Here is a 25941-nt window from a genome sequence, read left to right on the forward strand (position 1 = left end):
CTGCAGGGGAGAGACTGGGATATTATAACCTGAATATAACCTTAACCTCTAAAGGTATAAGCCTTGGGTGGGGGGGTTATCAGTCTGCTTATTAAACAGAATCTCTGTATTCCCACGTGGACACATTTTGACGGGAGTGGACCCTCTTGCTTCGCCTCTTCCTCTCTACCATAGGTTGTGTAAGCAGTTTGGTTGTTGTTGCTGGTAACATTATCTGAGCGGGTGCTGTCTATGTGTGAGTAGTGGCCCGTAGCATGGCTCAGCCTCAGGCCTGTTTCATGAGCGCCTAGGTCCAATAGCCATGGTTCACCACTGGATTCTGGTAATAGTTAGAGTAATGTAATTGTCTCACCGAAGGACTTGGTCCGAGACATTCCACGAGGCAGCTGCATGGTGGCTTTCTCCAGACCCAAGGAAACCCCTGGAGGAACAGGCAGGCCCTGCCGCTCAAACAAAGACTACCACACACCACACACCACACCTCACCACACCACACCACACACACACACACACACACACCACACACACACACACACCCACACCACACACACAGTGAGAGAATACCTGGGATCACATGCGTTTTAAAGAAACAGCATTTGTCTGGACCAGTAGTGAATCGTGACTGAGTGAATCAGCAGTAAATCGTGACTGAGTGAATCAGCAGTGAATCGTTACTGAGTGAATCAGCAGTGAATCATGACTGAGTGAATCAGCAGTAAATCGTGACTGAGTGAATCAGCAGTAAATCGTGACTGAGTGAATCAGCAGTAAATCGTGACTGAGTGAATCAGCAGTAAATCGTGACTGAGTGAATCAGCAGTAAATCGTGACTGAGTGAATCAGCAGTAAATCGTGACTGAGTGAATCAGCAGTGAATCGTTACTAAGTGAATCAGCAGTAAATTGTGACTGAGTGAATCAGCAGTAAATCGTGACTGAGTGAATCAGCAGAATCAGCAGTAAACCGTGACTGAGTGAATCAGCAGTAAATCGTGACTGAGTGAATCAGCAGTAAATCGTGACTGAGTGAATCAGCAGTAAATCGTGACTGAGTGAATCAGCAGTAAATCGTGACTGAGTGAATCAGCAGTAAATCGTGACTGAGTGAATCAATAGTGACTCATCCGACTTACGTTGATCTCTTGTTGAGTAATTCGTCTGCTGGTTGGCCGCTGCTTCACGGTGGCCGCTCTGTAGTCCGCCTCCAAGGGGCATTTTCTCATCATAGCCTCCTGGGACCCAGTCAACATCTCGTCCAGCTTTTCTGAAATACAACAAAGTACATAGCACTACACAGTACTACATAGACCTACACAGTACTACAACACAGTACTATAACACAGTACTACAACACAGTACCACATAGCACTACAACACAGTACTACAACACAGTACTACAACACAGTACTACATAGCACTACAACACAGTACTACATAGCACTACAACACAGTACTACAACACAGTACTACAACACAGTACCACATAGTACTACAACACAGTACCACATAGCACTACAACACAGTACTACATAGCACTACAACACAGTACTACAACACAGTACAACACCACACAGCACTACAACACAAGACCAATTAGCACTACACAGTACTACATAGCTCTACAACACAGTACTACAACACAGTACTACAACACAGTACCACATAGGACTACAACACAGTACTACAACACAGTACTACATAGCAATACAACACAGTACTACATAGCACTACAACACAGTACTACAACACAGTACCACATAGTACTACAACACAGTACCACACATAACTACAACACAGTACTACATAGCACTACAACACATAACTACAACACAGTACAACACAGTACTACAATACAGCACTACAACACAGTACAACACAGTACTACAACACAGTACCACATAGTACTACAACACAGTACCACATAGTACTACAACACAGTACTACAACACAGTACCACATAGCACTACAACACAGTACCACATAGCACTACAACACAACAACAACAACACAGTACCACATAGCACTACAATACAATATAACAGAGTACTACATAGCACAGCAACACAGTACAAGACAAAACTACTACACAGTACTACATAGCACTACAACACAGTACCGCATTTCACTACAGATAACTACAACAGTACTACAAGACAGTGCCACATAGCACTACAACACAGTACTACAACACAGTACTACAACACAGTACTACATAGCACTACAACACAGTACTACATAGCACTACAACACAGTACTACAACACAGTACTACAACACAGTACCACATAGTACTACAACACAGTACCACATAGCACTACAACACAGTACTACATAGCACTACAACACAGTACTACAACACAGTACAACACCACACAGCACTACAACACAAGACCAATTAGCACTACACAGTACTACATAGCTCTACAACACAGTACTACAACACAGCACTACAACACAGTACCGCATATCACTACAGATAACTACAACAGTACTACAAGACAGTGCCACACATAACTACAAAACAATACAACACAGTACTACAAGACAGTACCACATAGCACTATAACACAGTACAACACAGTACCTGACATAACTACAACACAGTACTACAACATAGTACTACATAGCACTACGCAGTAAAACACAGTACTACATAGCACTACAAAGTACTACATAGCACTACACAGTAAAACACAGTACTACATAGCACTACACAGTAAAACACAGTATTACATAGCACTACAACACAGCATTACATTGCACTACAAAGTACTGCATAGCACTACACAGTAAAACACAGTATTACATAGCACTACAACACAGAATTACATAGCACTACTACACAACATTACATAGCACTACAACACAATACAATTCCAACACAACACACACTCACCCCCTCGTCTCCTCCTGGCAGAGGCTTACAGGAGAAAGTACAGATCAGGTCACTCACTGTGTGTGTGTGTGTGTGTGTGTGTGTGTGTGTCTCTCTCTCTTTCTCTCTCTCCTACCTATCTCTTCCAGTTCAGCAGTCATAGATTTGGAGCGCAGTGTGAGCGACGTGCTGGGCGCTCTCTTAGGCGGAGGAGGTGCTGTTGGGGGATGTCAGCCAATCAAATGAGTCCCAGCATGACCAAAACCCATCCATTCACCTTTATCACAGAAATCACACAGAAACACACACACACTATCCCGTACCTTTCTTACGGACTAAGTCGGACTCAGGTTTGCGTGTGACTGAAACAACCTTCATCAGCAGCTGACTTCCTCCCTGACGGATCAGCGACACCACCTGTCTATGACCCACCTTCACCACATCACTACCATTTACCTGACACACACACACACACACACACACACATTCAACATAGGGTTAGGGTTACATAGCACTGCAGAGTACAACCTGTCTATGACCCACCTTCACCACATCACTACCCTTTACCTGACACACACACACACACACACACACACACACACACACACACACACACACACACACACACACACACACACACACACACACACACACACACACACACACACACACACACACACACACACACACACACACACACACACCATTCCACCACTGGCCATTGTATTAATAGAATGTACTTCTGCGTCTGTATTTAGTTGTGTGCCATAAACATGTATAGAGGACTCTAGTGCCCAAAAGCATATTTTAGCCCGGGCATTCCAATTACGACTACGACTTTCACCATTTTGAAGTAGTCTGGGTGGGACTTCCTGTGGGTTAAAGAAGGATCATCATCAAATAAAATAAAATAAAATGTATTTGTCACATACACATGGTTAGCAGATGTTAATGGTCACATACACATGGTTAGCAGATGTTAATGGTCACATACACATGGTTAGCAGATGTTAATGGTCACATACACATGGTTAGCAGATGTTAATGCGAGTGTAGCGAAATGCTTGTGCTTCTAGTTCCGACAATGCAGTAATAACCAACAAGTAATCTAACTAACAATTCCAAAACTACTGTCTTATACACAGTGTAAGGGGATAAAGAATATGTACATAAGGATATATGAATGAGTGATGGTACAGAGCGGCATAGGCAAGATGCAGTAGATGGTATCGAGTACAGTATATACAGTGCCGGCCCCCTTGTACTTTGCGACCTTTTGCCAAATTTCAGGCTTCAAACATAAAGATATAAAACTGTATTTTTTTGTGAAGAATCAACAACAAGTGGGACACAATCATGAAGTGGAACGACATTTATTGGATATTTCAAACTTTAACAAATTATTCAGCCCCTTTACTTTCAGTGCAGCAAACTCTCTCCAGAAGTTCAGTGAGGATCTCTGAATGATCCAATGTTGACCTAAATGACTAATGATGATAAATACAATCCACCTGTGTGTAATCAAGTCTCCGTATAAATGCACCTGCACTGTGATAGTCTCAGAGGTCCGTTAAAAGCGCAGAGAGCATCATGAAGAACAAGGAACACACCAGGCAGGTTTTTTTTTAACCTTTATTTAACTCGGCAAGTCAGTTAAGAACAAATTCTTATTTTCAATGACGACCTGGGAACAGTGGGTTAACTGCCTGTTCAGGGGCAGAACGACAGATTTGTACCTTGTCAGCTCGGGGGTTTGAACTCGCAACCTTCCGGTTACTAGTCCAACGCTCTAACCACTAGGCTACGCTGCCGCCCCGATATGAGATGAGTATGTAAACAAAGTGGCATAGTTTAAAGTGGCTAGTGATACATGTATTACATAAAGATGCAGTAGATGATATAGAGTACAGTATATATGTATACATATGAGATGAATAATGTAGGGTATGTAAACATTACATTAAGTAGCATTGTTTAAAGTGGCTAGTGATATATTTTACATCAATTCCCATCAATTCCCATTATTAAAGTGGCTGGAGTTGAGTCAGTGTGTTGGCAGCAGCCACTCAATGTTAGTGGTGGCTGTTTAACAGTCTGATGGCCTTGAGGTAGAAGCTGTTTTTCAGTCTCTCGGTCCCAGCTGTAGCACCTGTACTGACCTCGCCTTCTGGATGATAGCGGGGTGAACAGGCAGTGGCTCGGGTGGTTGTTGTCCTTGATGATCTTCATGGCCTTCCTGTGACATTGGGTGGTGTAGGTTTCCTGGAGGGCAGATAGTTTGCCCCCGGTGATGCATTGTGCAGACCTCACTACCCTCTGGAGAGCCTTACGGTTGTGGGCAGAGCAGTTGCCGTACCAGGCGGTGATACAGCCCGACAGGATGCTCTCGATTGTGCATCTGTAGAAGTTTGTGAGTGCTTTTGGTGACAAGCCGAATTTCTTCAGCCTCCTGAGGTTGAAGAGGCGCTGCTGCGCCTTCTTCACGATGCTGTCTGTGTGGGTGGACCAATTCAGTTTGTCTGTGATGTGTACTCCGAGGAACTTAAAACTTACTACCCTCTCCACTACTGTCCCATCGATGTGGATAGGGGGGTGTTCCCTCTGCTGTTTCCTGAAGTCCACAATCATCTCCTTAGTTTTGTTGATGTTGAGTGTGAGGTTATTTTCCTGACACCACACTCCGAGGGCCCTCACCTCCTCCCTGTAGGCCGTCTCGTCGTTGTTGGTAATCAAGCCTACCGCAAACTTGATGATTGAGTTGGAGGCGTGCATGGCCACGTCGTGGGTGAACAGGGAGTACAGGAGAGGGCTCAGAACGCACCCTTGTGGGGCCCCAGTGTTGAGGATCAGCGGGGTGGAGATGTTGTTACCTACCCTCACCACCTGGGGTCGGCCCTTCAGGAAGTCCAGTACCCAGTTGCACAGGGCGGGGTCGAGACCTAGGGTCTCGAGCTTGATGATGAGTTTGGAGGGTACTATGGTGTTAAATGCTGAGCTGTAGTCGATGAACAGCATTCTCACATAGGTATTCCTCTTGTCCAGATGGGTTAGGGCAGTGTGCAGTGTGGTTGAGATTGCATCGTCTGTGGACCTATTTGGGCGGTAAGCAAACTGGAGTGGGTCTAGGGTGTCAGGTAGGGTGGAGGTGATATGGTCCTTGACTAGTGTCTCAAAGCACTTCATGATGACGGAAGTGAGTTCTACGGGGCGGTAGTCTTTTAGCTCAGTTATCTTAGCTTTCTTGGGAACAGGATCAATGATGGCCCTCTTGAAGCGTGTGGGAACAGCAGACTGGGGTAAGGATTGATTGAATATGTCCGTAAACACACCAGCCAGCTGGTCTGTGCATGCTCTGAGGGTGCGGCTAGGGATGCCGTCTGGGCCTGCAGCCTTGCGAAGGTTAACACGTTTAAATGTTTTACTCACCTCGGCTGCAGTGAAGGAGAGTCCGCATGTTTTGGTTGCGGGCCGTGTCAGTGGCACTGTATTGTCCTCAAAGCGGGCAAAAAAGTTATTTAGTCTGCCTGGAAGCAAGACATCCTGGTCCGTGACTGGGCTGGTTTTCTTTTTGTAATCCGTGATTGACTGTAGACCCTGCCACATACCTCTTGTGTCTGAGCCGTTGAATTGCGATTCTACTTTGTCTCTATACTGACGCTTAGCTTGTTTGATTGCCTTGCGGAGGGAATAGCTACACTGTTTGTATTCGGTCATGTTTCCGGTCACCTTGCCCTGATTAAAAGCAGTGGTTCGCGCTTTCAGTTTCACGCGAATGCTGCCATCAATCCACGGTTTCTGGTTTGGGAATGTTTTAATTGTTGCTATGGGAACGACATCTTCAATGCCCGTTCTAATGATCTCGCTCACCGAATCAGCGTATTCGTCAATGTTGTTGTTTGACGCAATACGAAACATATCCCAGTCCACGTGATGGAAGCAGTCTTGGAGCGTGGAATCAGATTGGTCGGACCAGGGTTGAACAGACCTCAGCGCGGGAGCTTCTTGTTTTAGCTTCTGTCTGTAAGCAGGGAGCAACAAAATGGAGTCGTGGTCAGCTTTTCCGAAAGGAGGGCGGGGGAGGGCCTTATATGCGTCGCGGAAGTTAGAATAGCAATGAATCATGGTTTTACCAGCCCTGGTTGCGCAATCGATATGCTGATACAATTTAGGGAGTCTTGTTTTCAGATTAAAATCCCGAGCTACAATTAATGCAGCCTCAGGATATGTGGATTCCAGTTTGCAAAGAGTCAAATAAAGTTCGTTCAGAGCCATCGATGTGTCTGCTTGGGGGGGAATATATACGGCTGTGATTATAATCGAAGAGAATTCCCTTGGTAGATAATGTGGTTGACATTTGTGAGGAATTCTAAATCAGGTGAACAGAAGGACTTGAGTTCCTGTATGTGGTTGTGACCACACCACGTCTCGTTAACCATAAAGCATACGCCCCTGCCTAATCATATGTTTCCATCCAGGTCATTAGGAGGGATCAGCCAATTAATTAGACTGGTGAGAAAACATTCCATACAGAAGGTGGCAGTAAATCACCAACCTTGTCTTTAAACCTGTTCAGACTACACCCTCCAGGGGGCAGTAAATCATCAACCTTGTCTTTAAACCTGTTCAGACTACACCCTCCAGGGGGCAGTAAATCATCAACCTTGTCTTTAAACCTGTTCAGACTACACCCTCCAGGGGGCAGTAAATCACCAACCTTGTCTTTAAACCTGTTCAGACTACACCCTCCAGGGGGTAGTAAATCACCAACCTTGTCTTTAAACCTGTTCAGACTACACCCTCCAGGGGGCAGTAAATCATCAACCTTGTCTTTAAACCTGTTCAGACTACACCCTCCAGGGGGCAGTAAATCACCAACCTTGTCTTTAAACCTGTTCAGACTACACCCTCCAGGGGGCAGTAAATCATCAACCTTGTCTTTAAACCTGTTCAGACTACACCTTCCAGGGGGCAGTAAGCACCCTTTCAGTTTGTTAACCAACTCGTAGAAGTAGTAGAACAAGAACATCGGCTACTTGGTCTCAATGGCACTGTGGCAGCGGCGGATTTAGGTATGGGAGACATGGGCGGCCTCCCGGGGAGACATGGGCGGCCTCCCGGGGAGACATGGGCGGCCTCCCGGGGAGACATGGGCGGCCTCCCGGGGAGACATGGGCGGCCTCCCGGGGAGACATGGGCGGCCTCCCGGGGAGACATGGGCGGCCTCCCGGGGCGGCATCTTGTCGGGCACCCGCACCAAAAAATTTGGAATGGTGACATTTGCTCGATCGGTTTTCAATCGCTCATTTGCACATCACATCAATTAAATCATGTCACCGTGTGGGAATGTGGGTCAATTAACCTTGTTGGAGTGGGTGACCTGATTCTAGTTTGTGAACTAGGCAGGCTACTGCCTGGGAAGGTCTCCCACTCAGAAGTGCCAGATGGGGAGGGGGTAGGTTAACCTCAGGTCTCCCCACTGGAAGCCCGAGGTAGGGGGGGGGCGGGGGTAGGTTAACCTCAGGTCTCCCCACTGGAAGCCCGAGGTAGGGGGAGCGGGGGAATCTATCAAATAGTGAACCTCTATCTTTGTACAGTACTAATGCAATTAATAAAATCAGACACATTGTGAAATGCTACCAAATAAACCACAATTCATTCATAATACTGTGAATATATCGTTTCAGAGACATATTGTTGCATTTTTTTTCTGGTTTCTGTGAAATGAAAGGTATCAGGCAGCCACGGTGAGAGAGCCACTGAGGTATCAGGCAGCAGCGGTGAGAGAGCCACTGAGGTATCAGGCAGCCACGATGAGAGAGCCACTGAGGTATCAGGCAGCAGCGGTGAGAGAGCCACTGAGGTATCAGGCAGCAGCGGTGAGAGAGCCACTGAGGTATCAGGCAGCAGCAGTGAGAGAGCCACTGAGGTATCAGGCAGCCACGGTGAGAGAGCCACTGAGGTATCAGGCAGCATGAGGTATCAGGCAGCCACGGTGAGAGAGCCACTGAGGTATCAGACAGCCACGGTGAGAGAGCCACTGAGGTATCAGGCAGCAGAGGTGAGAGAGCCACTGAGGTATCAGACAGCCATGGTGAGAGAGCCACTGAGGTATCAGGCAGCCACAGTGAGAGAGCCACTGATTGAGGTGAGGGATCAAACCAAAGACCCTGTGATAAAGATTGAGGCCCAGTCCTTGTCAGAGGAGGTGGGATCATACCGCTTCAGCATCTGTACAGTGGTGTGGCATGACATCTTGAGCCAGATCCAACATGTGAGCAAGCTGATGCCGTCTCCCAGTATGCATTTGGATGTTGCAGTAAGTCTTCTCAGAAAGACAGAGAGAGGTCTCAGCAGCTACAGGGCAACGGACTTTATGACTGCACAAACTTCAACCAAGGATATTTGCGAGGGTATGAATGTAGAGGCCCGTTCTACAACAAAAAAGGCTGAGGTCCACAAAGCAGCACTTTTCATTCAAATCATTTGATGAGTCTTTGAGTGATGCCCTGAAGACTCTTGTGGTGACATTTTTTCAATGTCGTTGTTGACGCTGCAACCTCAGCCCTTTTTTTCCACAATGTGGGAAATGTGGGAGAGAAGTTTGGAGTGCTGTCAACCTTCCAAAGTCTCTCAAATGAGGAGCTGACAGAACATTGTGAGGCCCTGAGTATGACACTGCACTAAAAGAACACTCAGACTTGGATGGCAGAGAGCTTGCACAGGAACGGAAGAACTTGCCATCGAAGATCATGACCCTGCTTGAGCTGCTGATATTTCTACACGAAATGGAGCTCTCAGAAATGTATCCAAATTTGTGGACTGCTCTCAGAATTTGTCTCACTCTTCCAGTGACCGTAGCTGAAGCAGAGAGGACCTTTTCAAAGCTGAAGCTCATCAAATCCTACCTGAGGTTCACCATGTCATAGGAACGCCTTAGTGGCCTTGCTGTCATCAGTATTAACCATATAATTGCTGAGAAGACTTCTTATGATGATGAAATTGATGACTTTGCATCAAGGAAGGCAAGAAAGGTCAGGGTTTAGATGGCATTTGTGCAATTTAGTTTGTTTCTTGTTTGAAGACCAATAGTGTAATAATCAGGTTCTCTTCTTTATAAGTTTGTATTTGTGTGATGTTGTATTTGTGCAATTGTAGTTTTATTTGTGTGTTTTTGTTAGTATTAGTGCAATAATTAGATTATCTTTTTATTTGTATTTATAAACTACAAGTTGTTTCTATTTGTCTTCGTTATTTCCTTTTGATGTTTATGAGTCTTGTTTTTGTATTTATAAACTACAAGTTGTTTCTATTTGTCTTCGTTATTTCCTTTTGATGTTTATGAGTCTTGTTTTTGTATTTATATACGTTTCAATGTTACAATTATTTATTTGTGTTGTTCCAAATGTCTGAATAACAATTACAGTTCGTGAAGAATGGTGATTTATTTTTTGGGGGGGGTTAGGGGGGGGGGGGGGGGTTCGAGCCATACAAGTTAGAACTGCCACTGCTGTCATAATGAGACAGGTGCAATGTTGTGATCTCTATACATCTCTATGGTGAGGAGTATGAGGGAACAGAAACACTGTGATACCTATACATCTCTATGGTGAGTATAATGGAATAGATACGCTGTGATACCTATACATCTCTATGGTGAGTATAATGGAATAGATACCCTGTGATATCTATACATCTCTATGGTGAGTATAATGGAATAGATACCCTGTGATCTCTATACATCTCTATGGTGAGTATAATGGAATAGATACGCTGTGATATCTATACATCTCTATGGTGAGTATAATGGAATAGATACCCTGTGATCTCTATACATCTCTATGGTGAGTATAATGGAATAGATACCCTGTGATCTCTATACATCTCTATGGTGAGTATAATGGAATAGATACGCTGTGATATCTATACATCTCTATGGTGAGTATAATGAACAGATACAACATTGTGATATCTATACATCTCTATGGTGTGTATAATGGAATAGATACGTTGTGATCTCTATACATCTCTATGGTGTGTGTTTACCTCAATGAGGAAGTCCCCAGTGCGAAGCCCTGCCCTCCAGGCCACGCCCTCCAAGTCCACAGACTCCAGGTACTGCAGCGCCGGGAACGCTGGCGTAGGAGCAAACTCCTCTATTGGGGTCTCCGCTACACACACACACAGACACACACACACAGACACACACACACACACAGACACACACACAGACACAATCTATGTGTCTTAAATTTGAGTTATGTTACTGATTTAATATCATTGTCTAGACATTCTCCTAACCTAGATACATTCTTCTAACCCTGATACATTCTCCTAACCCTAGACACTGACAAGTCAGTTAAGAACAAATTCTTATTTTCAATGACGGCCTAGGAACAGTGGGTTAACTGCCTGTTCAGGGGCAGAACGACAGATTTGTACCTTGTCAGCTCGGGGATTCGAACTTGCAACCTTTCGGTTACTAGTCCAACGTTCTAACCACTGGGCTACCTTGCCGCCCCACATTCTCCTAACCTAGATACATTCTCCTAACCCTAACCCTAACCCTAGATACATTCTCCAAACCGTAGATACATTCTCCTAACCTAGATACATTCTCCTAACCCTAACCCTAGATACATTCTCCAAACCGTAGATACATTCTCCTAACCCTAGGTACATTCTCATAACCCTAGGTACATTCTCATAACCCTAGGTACATTCTCATAACCCTAGGTACATTCTCATAACCCTAGGTACATTCTCCTAACCCTAGGTACATTCTCCTAACCCTAGGTACATTCTCCTAACCCTAGGTACATTCTCCTAACCCTAGGTACATTCTCCTAACCCTAGGTACATTCTCCTAACCCTAGGTACATTCTCCTAACCCTAGATACATTCTCCAAACCGTAGATACATTCTCCTAACCCTAGATACATTCTCCTAACCCTAGAGACATTCTCATAACCCTAGGTACATTCTCCTAACCCTAGGTACATTCTCCTAACCCTAGATACATTCTCCAAACCGTAGATACATTCTCCTAACCCTAGATACATTCTCCTAACCCTAGATACATTCTCCTAACCCTAGAGACATTCTCCTAACCCTAGGAACATTCTCCTAACCCTAGAGACATTCTCCTAACCCTAGGTACATTCTCCTAACCCTAGATACATTATCCTAACCCTAGGTACATTCTCCGAACCCTAACCCTAGATACATTCTCCTAACCCTAGAGACATTCTCCTAACCCTAGATACATTCTCCTAACCCTAGATACATTCTCCAAACCGTAGATACATTCTCCTAACCCTAGATACATTCTCCTAACCCTAGATACATTCTCCTAACCCTAGAGACATTCTCCTAACCCTAGGAACATTCTCCTAACCCTAGATACATTCTCCTAACCCTAGATACATTCTCCTAACCCTAGATACATTATCCTAACCCTAGGTACATTCTCCGAACCCTAACCCTAGATACATTCTCCTAACCCTAGAGACATTCTCCTAACCCTAGAGACATTCTCCTAACCCTAGAGACATTCTCCTAACCCTAGAGACATTCTCCTAACCCTAGATACATCCTCCTAACCCTAGATACATTCTCCTAACCCTAGATACATTTTCCTAACCCTAGATACATTCTCCTAACCCTAGATACATTCTCCTAACCCTAGATACATTCTCCTAACCCTAGGTATATTCTCCTAACCCTAGAGACATTCTCCTAACCCTAGAGACATTCTCCTAACCCTAGATACATTCTCCAAACCCTAGATACATTTTCCTAACCCTAGATACATTCTCCTAACCCTAGGTACATTCTCCTAACCCTAGATACATTCTCCTAACCCTAGATACATTCTCCTAACCCTAACCTTAGATACATTCTCCTAACCCTAGGTACATTCTCCTAACCCTAGGTACATTCTCCTAACCCTAGGTACATTCTCCTAACCCTAACCCTAGATACATCCTCCTAACCCTAGATACATCCTCCTAACCCTAGATACATCCTCCTAACCCTAGATACATTCTCCTAACCCTAGATACATTCTCCTAACCCTAGATACATTCTCCTAACCCTAGGTATATTCTCCTAACCCTAGATACATTCTCCTAACCCTAGAGACATTCTCCTAGCCCTAGATACATTTTCCTAACCCTAGATACATTTTCCTAACCCTAGATACATTTTCCTAACCCTAGATACATTTTCCTAACCCTAGATACATTCTCCTAACCCTAGGTACATTCTCCTAACCCTAGGTACATTCTCCTAACCCTAGGTACATTCTCCTAACCCTAGGTACATTCTCCTAACCCTAACCTTAGATACATTCTCCTAACCCTAACCTTAGATACATTCTCCTAACCCTAACCTTAGATACATTCTCCTAACCCTAACCTTAGATACATTCTCCTAACCCTAGGTACATTCTCCTAACCCTAGGTACATTCTCCTAACCCTAGGTACATTCTCCTAACCCTAACCCTAGATACATTCTCCTAACCCTAACCCTAGATACATTCTCCTAACCCTAACCCTAGATACATTCTCCTAACCATAGATACATTCTCCTAACCATAGATACATTCTCCTAACCTAGATACATTCTCCTACCCCTAACCCGAGATACATTCTCCTAACCCTAACCCTAGAAACATTCTCCTAACCCTAACCCTAGAAACATTCTCCTAACCCTAGATACATTCTCCTAACCCTAGATAAATTCTCCTAACCCTAGATACATTCTCCTAACCCTAGGTACATTCTCCTAACCCTAGGTACATTCTCCTAACCCTAGGTACATTCTCCTAACCCTAGGTACATTCTCCTAACCCTAGGTACATTCTCCTAACCCTAGGTACATTCTCCTAACCCTAGGTACATTCTCCTAACCCTAGGTACATTCTCCTAACCCTAACCCTAGGTACATTCTCCTAACCCTAGATACATTCTCCTAACCCTAACCCTAGGTACATTCTCCTAACCCTAGGTACATTCTCCTAACCCTAGGTACATTCTCCTAACCCTAACCCTAGATACATCCTCCTAAACCTAGATACATCCTCCTAACCGTAGATACATTCTCCTAGCCCTAGATACATTTTCCTAACCCTAGATACATTTTCCTAACCCTAGATACATTTTCCTAACCCTAGATACATTTTCCTAACCCTAGGTACATTCTCCTAACCCTAGGTACATTCTCCTAACCCTAGGTACATTCTCCTAACCCTAGGTACATTCTCCTAACCCTAGGTACATTCTCCTAACCCTAACCTTAGATACATTCTCCTAACCCTAACCTTAGATACATTCTCCTAACCCTAACCTTAGATACATTCTCCTAACCCTAGATACATTTTCCTAACCCTAGATACATTTTCCTAACCCTAGATACATTCTCCTAACCCTAGGTACATTCTCCTAACCCTAGATACATTCTCCTAACCCTAACCCTAGATACATTCTCCTAACCCTAACCCTAGATACATTCTCCTAACCATAGATACATTCTCCTAACCATAGATACATTCTCCTAACCTAGATACATTCTCCTACCCCTAACCCGAGATACATTCTCCTAACCCTAGAAACATTCTCCTAACCCTAGAAACATTCTCCTAACCCTAGAAACATTCTCCTAACCCTAGAAACATTCTCCTAACCCTAGAAACATTCTCCTAACCCTAACCCTAGATACATTCTCCTAACCCTAGATAAATTCTCCTAACCCTAGATACATTCTCCTAACCCTAGGTACATTCTCCTAACCCTAGGTACATTCTCCTAACCCTAGGTACATTCTCCTAACCCTAGGTACATTCTCCTAACCCTAGGTACATTCTCCTAACCCTAGGTACATTCTCCTAACCCTAGGTACATTCTCCTAACCCTAGGTACATTCTCCTAACCATAGATACATTCTCCTAACCTAGATACATTCTCCTAACCTAGATACATTCTCCTAACCCTAGAAACATTCTCCTACCCCTAACCCGAGATACATTCTCCTAACCCTAGAAACATTCTCCTAACCCTAGGTACATTCTCCTAACCCTAGGTACATTTTCCTAACCCTAGATACATTTTCCTAACCCTAGGTACATTCCAACCCTCTTTACCTTTAGCTCCACGGAGGACGAAGCCAAATCCTTCACTGTCTCTCTTCTGTAGCACAGAACTCTTCTCCTCGATGACATAATCACTGGGGTCAGAGGGCAAGGATCAGTTATACAATAGAAGTGGACTTATAATGTGTGTGTGTGTGTGTGTGTGTGTGTGTGTGTGTGTGTGTGTGTGTGTGTGTGTGTGTGTGTGTGTGTGTGTGTGTGTGTGTGTGTGCACATTAGCTACCTGTAGGAAGTGTAGTTGTCATAGGAACCCACGGTGTAATGTCTGAAAAGCCTCTTGGTGCGATCCTCTCGTGTTTCTACATACACCAGCCAACGCACATGCACGCAAGCACACACGCACACAAATCACACACACTTCAGTCAAGAGACATGTCCTCATTCTCTGAAACATGTCCTCCTCTTCCATTAGAGGGAGAATGTGGGTTAGAGGACCTGCAATAGGCTAAGCAGAACACACAGTATGATGTGTATGAGGGTTGGTTCTCCTGTCCTTGTGGGGACTTTAAATCCCCAAAATTCCCACACAAGGATAGTAAAACAAGGAAAACTCTCCCTCGTGGGGACATTTCCCAAGTCCCCGTGAGGAAAATTGCTTTGGGGTTAGGTTTAGGGATAGGGGTACAATTAGGACCAGGGTTAGAGTTAGAGTTATATTTAGGGTTTGGGGTTAGGATTTTGGAAGTAAATCACTTTTAGGTCCCCACGAGGAGAGAACAAAACGTTTGTGTGTTACCTAGGCGTGGGTCGTACTGTCTCATCTGGACCTCTTCAACACAGTCAGCAGGAAACCATCCGGTCCGTCCTTTAACTGAACCCTCCCAGAACCCTCCTTCTCCTATACTCAGCACTGGAACAGTAGAATATATTAACATAGGAATATATGCATAATACTATACTGTATAAACTATTGCATTCCCCCCTTCTCCTATACTCAGCACTGGAACAATTTTACATATTAATATAGGAATGTTGGTCCCTGTAACCCTGTCTGTTAGTTCCCTGTCTGTTAGTACCTCTAACCCTGTCTGTTAGTTCCCTGTCTGTTAGTACCTCTAACCCTGTCTGTTAGTTCCCTGTCTGTTAGTACCTCTAACCCTGTCTGTTAGTTCCCTGTCTGTTAGTACCTCTAACCCTGTCTGTTAGTTCCTCTAACCCTGTCTGTTAGTTCCCTGTCTGTTAGTACCTCTAACCCTGTCTGTTAGTTCCCTGTCTGTTAGTACCTCTAACCCTGTCTGTTAGTTCCCTGTCTGTTAGTTCCCTGTCTGTTAGTTCCGTCTGTTGGTTCCTCTAACCCTGTCTGTTGGTTCCTCTAACCCTGTCTGTTACTTCCCTGTCTGTTAGTTCCTCTAACCCTGTCTGTTAGTTCCTCTAACCCTGTCTGTTAGTTCCCTGTCTGTTAGTTCCTCTAACCCTGTCTGTTAGTTCCCTGTCTGTTGGTTCCTCTAACCCTGTCTGTTAGTTCCTCTAACCCTGTCTGTTAGTTCCCTGTCTGTTAGTTCCTCTAACCCTGTCTGTTAGTTCCCTGTCTGTTAGTTCCTCTAACCCTGTCTGTTAGTTCCCTGTCTGTTAGTTCCTCTAACCCTGTCTGTTAGTTCCTCTAACCCCGTCTGTTAGTTCCCTGTATGTTAGTTCCTCTAACCCTGTCTGTTAGTTCCTCTAACCATGTCTGTTGGTTCCTCTAACCCTGTCTGTTGGTTCCTCTAACCCTGTCTGTTAGTTCCCTGTCTGTTAGTTCCTCTAACCCTGTCTGTTAGTTCCTGTAACCCTGTCTGTTAGTTCCCTGTCTGTTAGCACCTCTAACCCTGTCTGTTAGTTCCCTGTCTGTTAGCACCTCTAACCCCGTCTGTTAGTTCCTCTAACCCTGTATGTTGGTTCCTCTAACCCTGTCTGTTAGTTTCCTGTCTGTTAGCACCTCTAACCCTGCCTGTTAGTTCCCTGTCTGTTAGCACCTCTAACCCTGTCTGTTAGTTCCCTGTCTGTTAGTTCCCTGTCTGCAAGTTCCTCTAACCCTGTCTGTTAGTTCCTCTAACCCTGTCTGTTAGTTCCCTGTCTGTTAGTTCCTCTAACCCTGTCTGTTAGTTCCTCTAACCCTGTCTGTTAGTTCCTCTAACCCTGTCTGTTAGTTCCTCTAACCCTGTCTGTTAGTTCCACTAACCCTGTCTGTTAGTTCCACTAACCCTGTCTGTTAGTTCCTCTAACCCTGTCTGTTAGTTCCCTGTCTGTTAGTTCCTCTAACCCTGTCTGTTAGTTCATCTAACCCTGTCTGTTAGTTCCCTGTCTGTTAGTTCCTCTAACCCGGTCTGTTGGTTCCTCTAACCCTGTCTGTTAGTTCCCTGTCTGTTAGTTCCTCTAACCCTTTCTGTTAGTTCCCTGTCTGTTAGTTCCTCTAACCCTGTCCCTGTCTGCTGGTTCCTCTAACAACTGATTGGACAGTGAGGAGGAGACAGCAAATTGGACAGTGTGGAAAGACAGCCGATTGGAGAGAGAGGAGTGTCTGACCTTTGACCCTCTCCCCACGATGCAGGCTGATCTCTCCGGGGCCCTGCGGTGTGTGAGAGCGGGTAGCGATGAACGTCCTCCCCGGCACGGCGCTGTACAGCCTACGTTTCCCATGCTGCACTGGGCTGGGGGGAGATGGGGGCGGGCTGGGGTCCCTCTGTAGCCTGCCACTCGGGCTATACAAACACACATGAAAACACAGACATACACACACGCGCACACACAGACATACACACACATAAGCATGGACACACAGACATACACACACAAGCACGGACACACAGACATACACAAGCACGGACACACAGACATACACACACAAGCACGCAGGCAGGTGTGTATCTCTGTCTGTCTGCCTGTGTGTGTGTGTGTGTATACGTCTGTGTATACGTCATCCTCGGATGGGGCCACAGTGTCTCCTGACCCCTCCTGTCTCAGCCTCCAGTATTTATGCTGCAGTAGTTTATGTGTCGGGGGGCTGGGGTCAGTTTGTTATATCTGGAGTACTTCTCCTGTCCTATTCGGTGTCCTGTGTGAATCTAAGTGTGCGTTCTCTAATTCTCTCCTTCTCTCTTTCTTTCTCTCTCTCGGAGGACCTGAGCCCTAGGACCATGCCCCAGGACTACCTGACATAATGACTCCTTGCTGTCCCCAGTCCACCTGGCCATGCTGCTGTTCCAGTTTCAACTGACCTGAGCCCTAGGACCATGCCCCAGGACTACCTGACATGATGACTCCTTGCTGTCCCCAGTCCACCTGGCCATGCTGCTGCTCCAGTTTCAACTTCCACCTGACTGTGCTGCTGCTCTAGTTTCAACTGTTCTGCCTTATTATTATTCGACCATGCTGGTCATTTATGAACATTTGAACATCTTGGCCATGTTCTGTTATAATCTCCACCCGGCACAGCCAGAAGAGGACTGGCCACCCCACATAGCCTGGTTCCTCTCTAGGTTTCTTCCTAGGTATTGGCCTTTCTAGGGAGTTTTTCCTAGCCACCGTGCTTCTACACCTGCATTGCTTGCTGTTTGGGGTTTTAGGCTGGGTTTCTGTACAGCACTTTGAGATATCAGCTGATGTACGAAGGGCTATATAAATAAATTTGATTTGTGTGCCTGTCTGCCTGTCTGCCTGTCTGCCTGTCTGCCTGTCTGCCTGTCTGCCTGTCTGCCTGTCTGCCTGTCTGTCTGTCTGTCTCTGTCGGTCTGTGTGTGTCTGTGTGTGTATCTGAGGCGTCGTGTCTGCCTACGAAGGCTGTGTGTGTACCTGAGGCCTCATGTCTGTCTGCGAAGTCTGTGTGTGTATCTGAGGCGCCGTGTCTGTCTGCGACCGCTGTGTGTGTACCTGAGGCGCCGTGTCTGTCTGCGAATGCTGTCTGTGTACCTGAGTTGCCGTGTCTGTCTGCGAAGGCTGTCTGTGCACCTGAGGCGCCGTGTCTGTCTGCGAAGGCTGTCTGTGCACCTGAGGCGCCGTGTCTGTCTGCGAAGGCTGTCTGTGCACCTGAGGCGCCGTGTCTGTCTGCGAAGGCTGTCTGTGCACCTGAGGCGCCAAGTCTGTCTGCGAAGGCTGTCTGTGCACCTGAGGCACCGTGTCTGTCTGCGAAGGCTGTCTGTGTATCTGAGGTGCCGTGTCTGTCTGCGACAGCTGCGTGTGTACCTGAGGCGCCGTGTCTGTCTGCGAAGGCTGTGTGTGTCTGCCTGCCGGTTGGAAGTGTTTGTGTTCTCCAGGCTGTGGAGGGAGGGGCCGGGGGAAGAAGAGGCGGGGCTTTCCAGAGCGTTGTCGCTGGCTGAGCGAATCAGAGAACGGGGAGATGATGAGCCACACACACCAACATTATTGGCCCCACCCAGACGTCGGCGCTTTGAGGAATAGGAAGGGCTCTCTCTGAAAGGCACTGAGAAACAGAGAAGGGTTAGGGTTCCACATGGTTAAACACAGACATTAACACACAGAGAAGGGTTTGGGTTCCCAACATCCACATGGTTAAACACAGACATTAACGCACAGAGAAGGGTTAGGGTTCCACATGGTTAAACACAGACATTAACACACAGAGAAGGGTTAGGGTTCCACATGGTTAAACACAGACATTAACACACAGAAGGGTTAGGGTTCCTAACATCCACATGGTTAAACACAGACATTAACACACAGAAGAGTTAGGGTTCCCAACATCCACATGGTTAAACACAGACATTAACACACAGAGAAGGGTTAGGGTTCCCAACATCCACATGGTTAAACACAGACATTAACACACAGAGAAGGGTTAGGGTTCCCCATGGTTAAACACAGACATTAACACACAGAGAAGGGTTAGGGTTCCACATGGTTAAACACAGACATTAACACACAGAAGGGTTAGGGTTCCTAACATCCACATGGTTAAACACAGACATTAACACACAGAAGAGTTAGGGTTCCCAACATCCACATGGTTAAACACAGACATTAACACACAGAGAAGGGTTAGGGTTCCCAACATCCACATGGTTAAACACAGACATTAACACACAGAGAAGGGTTAGGGTTCCCCATGGTTAAACACAGACATTAACACACAGGGTCCAGGATGGACTCACCTACGTCTGAGGCCTTATGGATCTTAATGATCTCTGCCAGGTCAAAATTCCCAGCAATGATGGCCACCTACACACACACATATATCTTTCTATTTGGATCCACAGTGAACCATTGTCAGAAACAAGCATTAAAACTATACCAAATCACACTGCATTCTGTGTTGTAGTTCATTACCTGAAAAGCTGTTTGGTTGTTGTAGTTCTTAATGTCTTTATTTGTTCCTCTGAACAGCAGAACTCTGGCACAGCCGTCCTGAGAAAGGAAACATCACAGTCAGTCACACATAACAGCCCTGCTTACCTGGTTGTATAGACCACAGGTGTAGTGTTACCTGGTTGTATAGACCACACAGGTGTTGTATTACCTGGTTGTATAGACCACACAGGTGTAGTGTTACCTGGTTGTATAGACCACACAGGTGTAGTGTTACCTGGTTGTATAGACCACACAGGTGTAGTGTTACCTGGTTGTATAGACCACACAGGTGTAGTGTTACCTGGTTGTATAGACCACACAGGTGTAGTATTACCTGGTTGTATAGACAACAGGTGTAGTGTTACCTGGTTGTATAGACCACACAGGTGTAGTGTTACCTGGTTGTATAGACCACACAGGTGCAGGGCAGTGTTCCCTGAGGCATTCTGAGAGCTCATATCGGCTCCGTAAAACAGCAGATGTTCCAGGTGCTGCACGTTCCCATGACGACATGCCTGGAGAGAAACCACATGCACGTTACCATGACGAAACGCCTGGAGAGAAACAACCTGTCACATAGATGATCTAATCTTCCCATGTTTTTGTAGACAACAGGGATGCCTTTTGATGAAATAGATTCTTCAGGAGTTTCCTTTACCTAATTCCCCAGAGTCAGATGAACTGGCGGATACCATTTGTATGTCTCTGGGTGACCCCAAATTCACATAGAAATAGAAGTTATAGATATGTGACTCATTGAAAGCAAATCTACGAAGCGGTAGATCTATTCTATGTGCACTTCTTCTATGCTTCCCATTCTTAAGTTTCATTTTTGCGTCTTGTACTTTCGGGTTGTACACCAGCTTCAGTTTCCTGTCTGTTAGCACCTCTAACCCAGCTTCAAACAAAATATTTTTGGTTATTGAAGAGATATTTCACAGAAGTTTAGAGATTAATTTAGTACAATGATTCTCTACACCAGTGGTCTCCAACCGTTCTCCAAGGCATTCCTAGTCGATCACCAAACATTTTTGTAAAAATCCCAACTGTAAAGCCTTGCATTCAAATTGGTTTTATTTGTTTGGCACTGTTGGCTGTGGGTGCACTTGATTCTACATCCCTAGTGATGTTGGCTATGGGTGCACTTGATTCAGCAGCACTAGTGATGTTGGCTGTGGGTGCACTTGATTCAGCATCCCTAGTGATGTTTGCTATGGGTGCACTTGATTCAACAGCCCTAGTGATGTTGATTGTGGGTGCACTTGATTCAGCATCCCTAGTGATGTTGGCTGTGGGTGCACTTGATTCACCAGCCCTAGTGATGTTGACTGTGGGTGCACTTGATTCAGCATCCCTAGTGATGTTGGCTGTGGGTGCACTTGATTCAGCAGCCCTAGTGATGTTGACTGTGGGTCCACTTGATTCAGCAGCCCTAGTGCTGTTGGCGGTAGGTGCACTTGATTCAGCAGTGCACCTACAGTGCTGTTGGCTGTGGGTGCACTTGATTCAGCAGCCCTAGTGATGTTGACTGTGGGTGCACTTGATTCAGCATCCCTAGTGATGTTGGCTGTGGGTGCACTTAATTCAGCAGCCCTAGTGATGTTGACTGTGGGTGCACTTGATTCAGCAGCCCTAGTGCCGTTAGCTGTGGGTGCACTTGATTCAGCAGTCCTAGTGCTGTTGGCGGTAGGTGCACTTGATTCAGCAGTGCACCTACAGTGCTGTTGGCTGTGGGTGCACTTGATTCAGCATCCCTAGTGATGTTGGCTGTGGGTGCACTTGATTCAACAGCCCTAGTGATGTTGATTGTGGGTGCACATGATTCAGCATCCCTAGTGATGTTGGCTGTGGGTGCACTTGATTCAGCAGCCCTAGTGATGTTGACTGTGGGTCCACTTGATTCAGCAGCCCTAGTGCTGTTAGCTGTGGGTGCACTTGATTCAGCAGTCCTAGTGCTGTTGGCGGTAGGTGCACATGATTCAGCAGTGCACCTACAGTGCTGTTGGCTGTGGGTGCACTTGATTCAGCAGCCCTAGTGATGTTGACTGTGGGTGCACTTGATTCAGCAGCCCTAGTGCCGTTAGCTGTGGGTGCACTTGATTCAGCAGTCCTAGTGCTGTTGGCGGTAGGTGCACTTGATTCAGCAGCCCTAGTGCTGTTGGCTGTGGGTGCACTTGATTCAGCAGTGCACCTACAGTGCTGTTGGCTGTGGGTGCACTTGATTCAGCAGCCCTAGCGCCGGTAAGGCAAAGTGTTTCCATTTTTAACCATTTAATGAGTCAGAAGATAGAAATCAATTGGCCAATCAGATAGCTCAGAACACCTTGTCTGCACAGTTTCCTCAAGCCATTGACTGTAAAAAGAAGCCTTGAACTCACAGCAAAGTTGATACTGTGAGATTTAAAAACTAAAACCATGACTAGAAAGACTCAACGAATACAGCACCGAGCTAATGTTTTCATGTTTAAGTTGTTATTCAGCCTGTCAACACTTTATTCAACACCTTTATAAGCCATAAAATGCAAATTTTGCCAACTTCCACATCCTAAAATCAGCACTGCAGCTGTAATGAATGAGTATATCAAAGTGGTCTCTCCAATTTTGAGATATTACGATCTTGTCTCATTGCTGCAACTCCCCAACGGGCTCGGGAGAGTAGAAGGTCGAGTCCTCCTCTGAAACATGACCCGCCAAGCCGCTCTCCTCTTAACCCGGGAGCCAGCTGCACCAATGTGTCACCATCCGAATGACGACCGAAGTCAGCCTGCAGGCGCCCGACCCGCCACAAGGAGTCGCTAGAGCACGATGATCCAAGTAAAGCCCTCCCTGCCAAACCCTCCCCTAATCCGGACGACGCTGGGCCAATTGTGCGCCGCCCTATGGGACTCCCGGTCCCGGCCAGTTGAGACACTGCCTGGGATCAAACCCCAGGCTGTAGTGATGCCGCAACACTGCAATGCAGTGCCTTAGGCCTTAGACCTTAGACCTCAGACCTCAGGGCTTAGACCTTAGACCTCAGACCTTAGACCTCAGACCTCAGACCTCAGACCTTAGACCTTAGGCCTTAGACCTTAGACCTTAGGCCTCAGACCTTAGACCTCAGACCTCAAACCTTAGACCTTAGACCTCAGGCCTTAGACCTTAGACCTCAGGCCTTAGACCTCAGAACTTAGACCTCAGACCTTAGACCTTAGACCTTAGACCTCAGGCCTTAGACCGCTGGCCCTGGCTTTTCTCTGGTCATAGGAGTAACAACATTAATTAGCGCATGAGGCAGAAATAATGCAGTGCGACTTGAGTTTCGCCATCAGCTGGAAGACTGTGTCCCCTTTTCTCAGTGGAGGGAAGGATGGCAGAGGGACGCTGAGTCGGGTGAGAGGCAGCCTATAGCCTACTGAGCATAGCCAATATGCAGGGATAATGTATTGGTTCTATAGGCTCCTTAGCATAGCCAATATGCAGGGATAATGTACTGGGTCTATAGCCTACTGAGCATAGCCAATATGCAGGGATAATGTACTGGGTCTATAGCCTACTGAGCATAGCCAATATGCAGGGATAATGTACTGGGTCTATAGCCTACTGAGCATAGCCAATATGCAGGGTTAATGTACTGGGCCTATATCCTACTGAGCATAGCCAATATTCAGGGATAATGTACTGGACCTATAGCCTACTGAGCATAGCCAATATGCAGGGATAATGTACTGTGCCTATAGTCTACTGCACAGACCTCATTGCTCCAGAACTGTTTTTAATTGGTTAATGTTGCATAGGCTTACGCTGTTTAATCAGTAGATGGCGGCTTGCATTTTGACTCCGAGCAGGAACTTTATTCAGAAAAGGTAGGTGACCGCTGACGTAGATCCATGTAGTAAACAGTAGGTTAATTTCTGCAATTACCAGGAGCGTTGAAGCATGAGGCTTAACTTCTCCCCTGTCTTGTCCCATAGCTACCACATTGTGGCAGTGTGAAGGGCACCGTGTAGATACACATATAGATACCACGTTGTGGCAGTGTAAAGAATCACATATAGATACCACGTTGTGGCAGTGTGAAGAATCACATATAGATACCATGTTGTGGCAGTGTGAAGAATCACATATAGATACCACGTTGTAGCAGTGTGAAGAATCACATATAGATACCACGTTGTGGCAGGGTGAAGGGCACCGTGTAGATACACATATAGATACCACGTTGTGGCAGTGTGAAGGGCACCGTGTAGATACACATATAGATACCACATTGTGGCAGTGTGAAGGGCACCGTGTAGATACACATATAGATACCACGTTGTGGCAGTGTGAAGGGCACCGTGTAGATACACATATAGATACCACGTTGTGGCAGTGTGAAGGGCACCGTGTAGATACACATATAGATACCACGTTGTGGCAGCGTGAAGAATCACATATAGATACCACGTTGTGGCAGTGTGAAGAATCACATATAGATACCACGTTGTGGCAGTGTGAAGGGCACCGTGTAGATACACATACAGATACCACGTTGTAGCAGTGTGAAGAATCACATATAGATACCACGTTGTGGCAATGTGAAGAATCACTTATAGATACCACGTTGTGGCAGTGTGAAGAATCACATATAGATACCACGTTGTGGCAGTGTGAAGAATCACATATAGATACCACGTTGTGGCAGTGTGAAGATTCACATATACAGTGCCTTGCGAAAGTATTCGGCCCCCTTGAACTTTGCGACCTTTTGCCACATTTCAGGCTTCAAACATAAAGATATAAAACTGTATTTTTTTGTGAAGAATCAACAACAAGTGGGACACAATCATGAAGTGGAACGACATTTATTGGATATTTCAACTTTTTTAACAAATCAAAAACTGAAAAATTGGGCGTGCAAAATTATTCAGCCCCCTTAAGTTAATACTTTGTAGCGCCACCTTTTGCTGCGATTACAGCTGTAAGTCGCTTGGGGTATGTCTCTATCAGTTTTGCACATCGAGAGACTGACATTTTTTCCCATTCCTCCTTGCAAAACAACTCGAGCTCAGTGAGGTTGGATGGAGAGCATTTGTGAACAGCAGTTGTCAGTTCTTTCCACAGATTCTCGATTGGATTCAGGTCTGGACTTTGACTTGGCCATTCTAACACCTGGATATGTTTATTTTTGAACCATTCCATTGTAGATTTTGCTTAATGTTTTGGATCATTGTCTTGTTGGAAGACAAATCTCCGTCCCAGTCTCAGGTCTTTTGCAGACTCCATCAGGTTTTCTTCCAGAATGGTCCTGTATTTGGCTCCATCCATCTTCCCATCAATTTTAACCATCTTCCCTGTCCCTGCTGAAGAAAAGCAGGCCCAAACCATGATGCTGCCACCACCATGTTTGACACTGGGGATGGCGTGTTCAGGGTGATGAGCTGTGTTGCTTTTTTGCCAAACACAACGTTTTGCATTGTTGCCAAAAAGTTCAATTTTGGTTTCATCTGACCAGAGCACCTTCTTCCACATGTTTGGTGTGTCTCCCAGGTGGCTTGTGGCAAACTTTAAACAACACTTTTTATGGATATCTTTAAGAAATGGCTTTCTTCTTGCCACTCTTCCATAAAGGCCAGATTTGTGCAATACACGACTGATTGTTGTCCTATGGACAACCT

General features: G+C 45.7%; 1 protein-coding gene across 4 annotated transcripts in view; it reads right to left on the bottom strand.

The window, feature by feature from the left end:
• Window positions 1-25941, bottom strand: part of LOC109886819 (SH3 and multiple ankyrin repeat domains protein 3) — an 83660-nt gene that overhangs the window by 26947 nt on the left and 30772 nt on the right. For 3 of the 4 annotated variants that reach the window (XM_031815371.1, XM_031815369.1, XM_031815372.1), the window contains exons 8-21: window positions 20701-20817; window positions 20282-20359; window positions 20107-20173; window positions 19181-19418; window positions 17525-17700; window positions 15759-15872; window positions 15246-15321; window positions 15014-15096; window positions 10917-11041; window positions 3197-3329; window positions 3010-3090; window positions 2895-2918; window positions 1133-1263; window positions 353-458 (exon numbers count right to left, since the gene is read on the bottom strand). In XM_031815371.1, the coding sequence (XP_031671231.1) occupies window positions 353-458; window positions 1133-1263; window positions 2895-2918; window positions 3010-3090; window positions 3197-3329; window positions 10917-11041; window positions 15014-15096; window positions 15246-15321; window positions 15759-15872; window positions 17525-17700; window positions 19181-19418; window positions 20107-20173; window positions 20282-20359; window positions 20701-20817 (1549 nt within the window). The remainder of the gene's footprint in view (window positions 1-352; window positions 459-1132; window positions 1264-2894; window positions 2919-3009; window positions 3091-3196; window positions 3330-10916; window positions 11042-15013; window positions 15097-15245; window positions 15322-15758; window positions 15873-17524; window positions 17701-19180; window positions 19419-20106; window positions 20174-20281; window positions 20360-20700; window positions 20818-25941) is intronic. The other variant, XM_031815370.1, reaches the window with a different exon arrangement.

Source organism: Oncorhynchus kisutch, unplaced genomic scaffold (genome assembly GCF_002021735.2).
Source record: "Oncorhynchus kisutch isolate 150728-3 unplaced genomic scaffold, Okis_V2 Okis09a-Okis19a_hom, whole genome shotgun sequence".
NCBI lineage: Eukaryota > Metazoa > Chordata > Actinopteri > Salmoniformes > Salmonidae > Oncorhynchus > Oncorhynchus kisutch.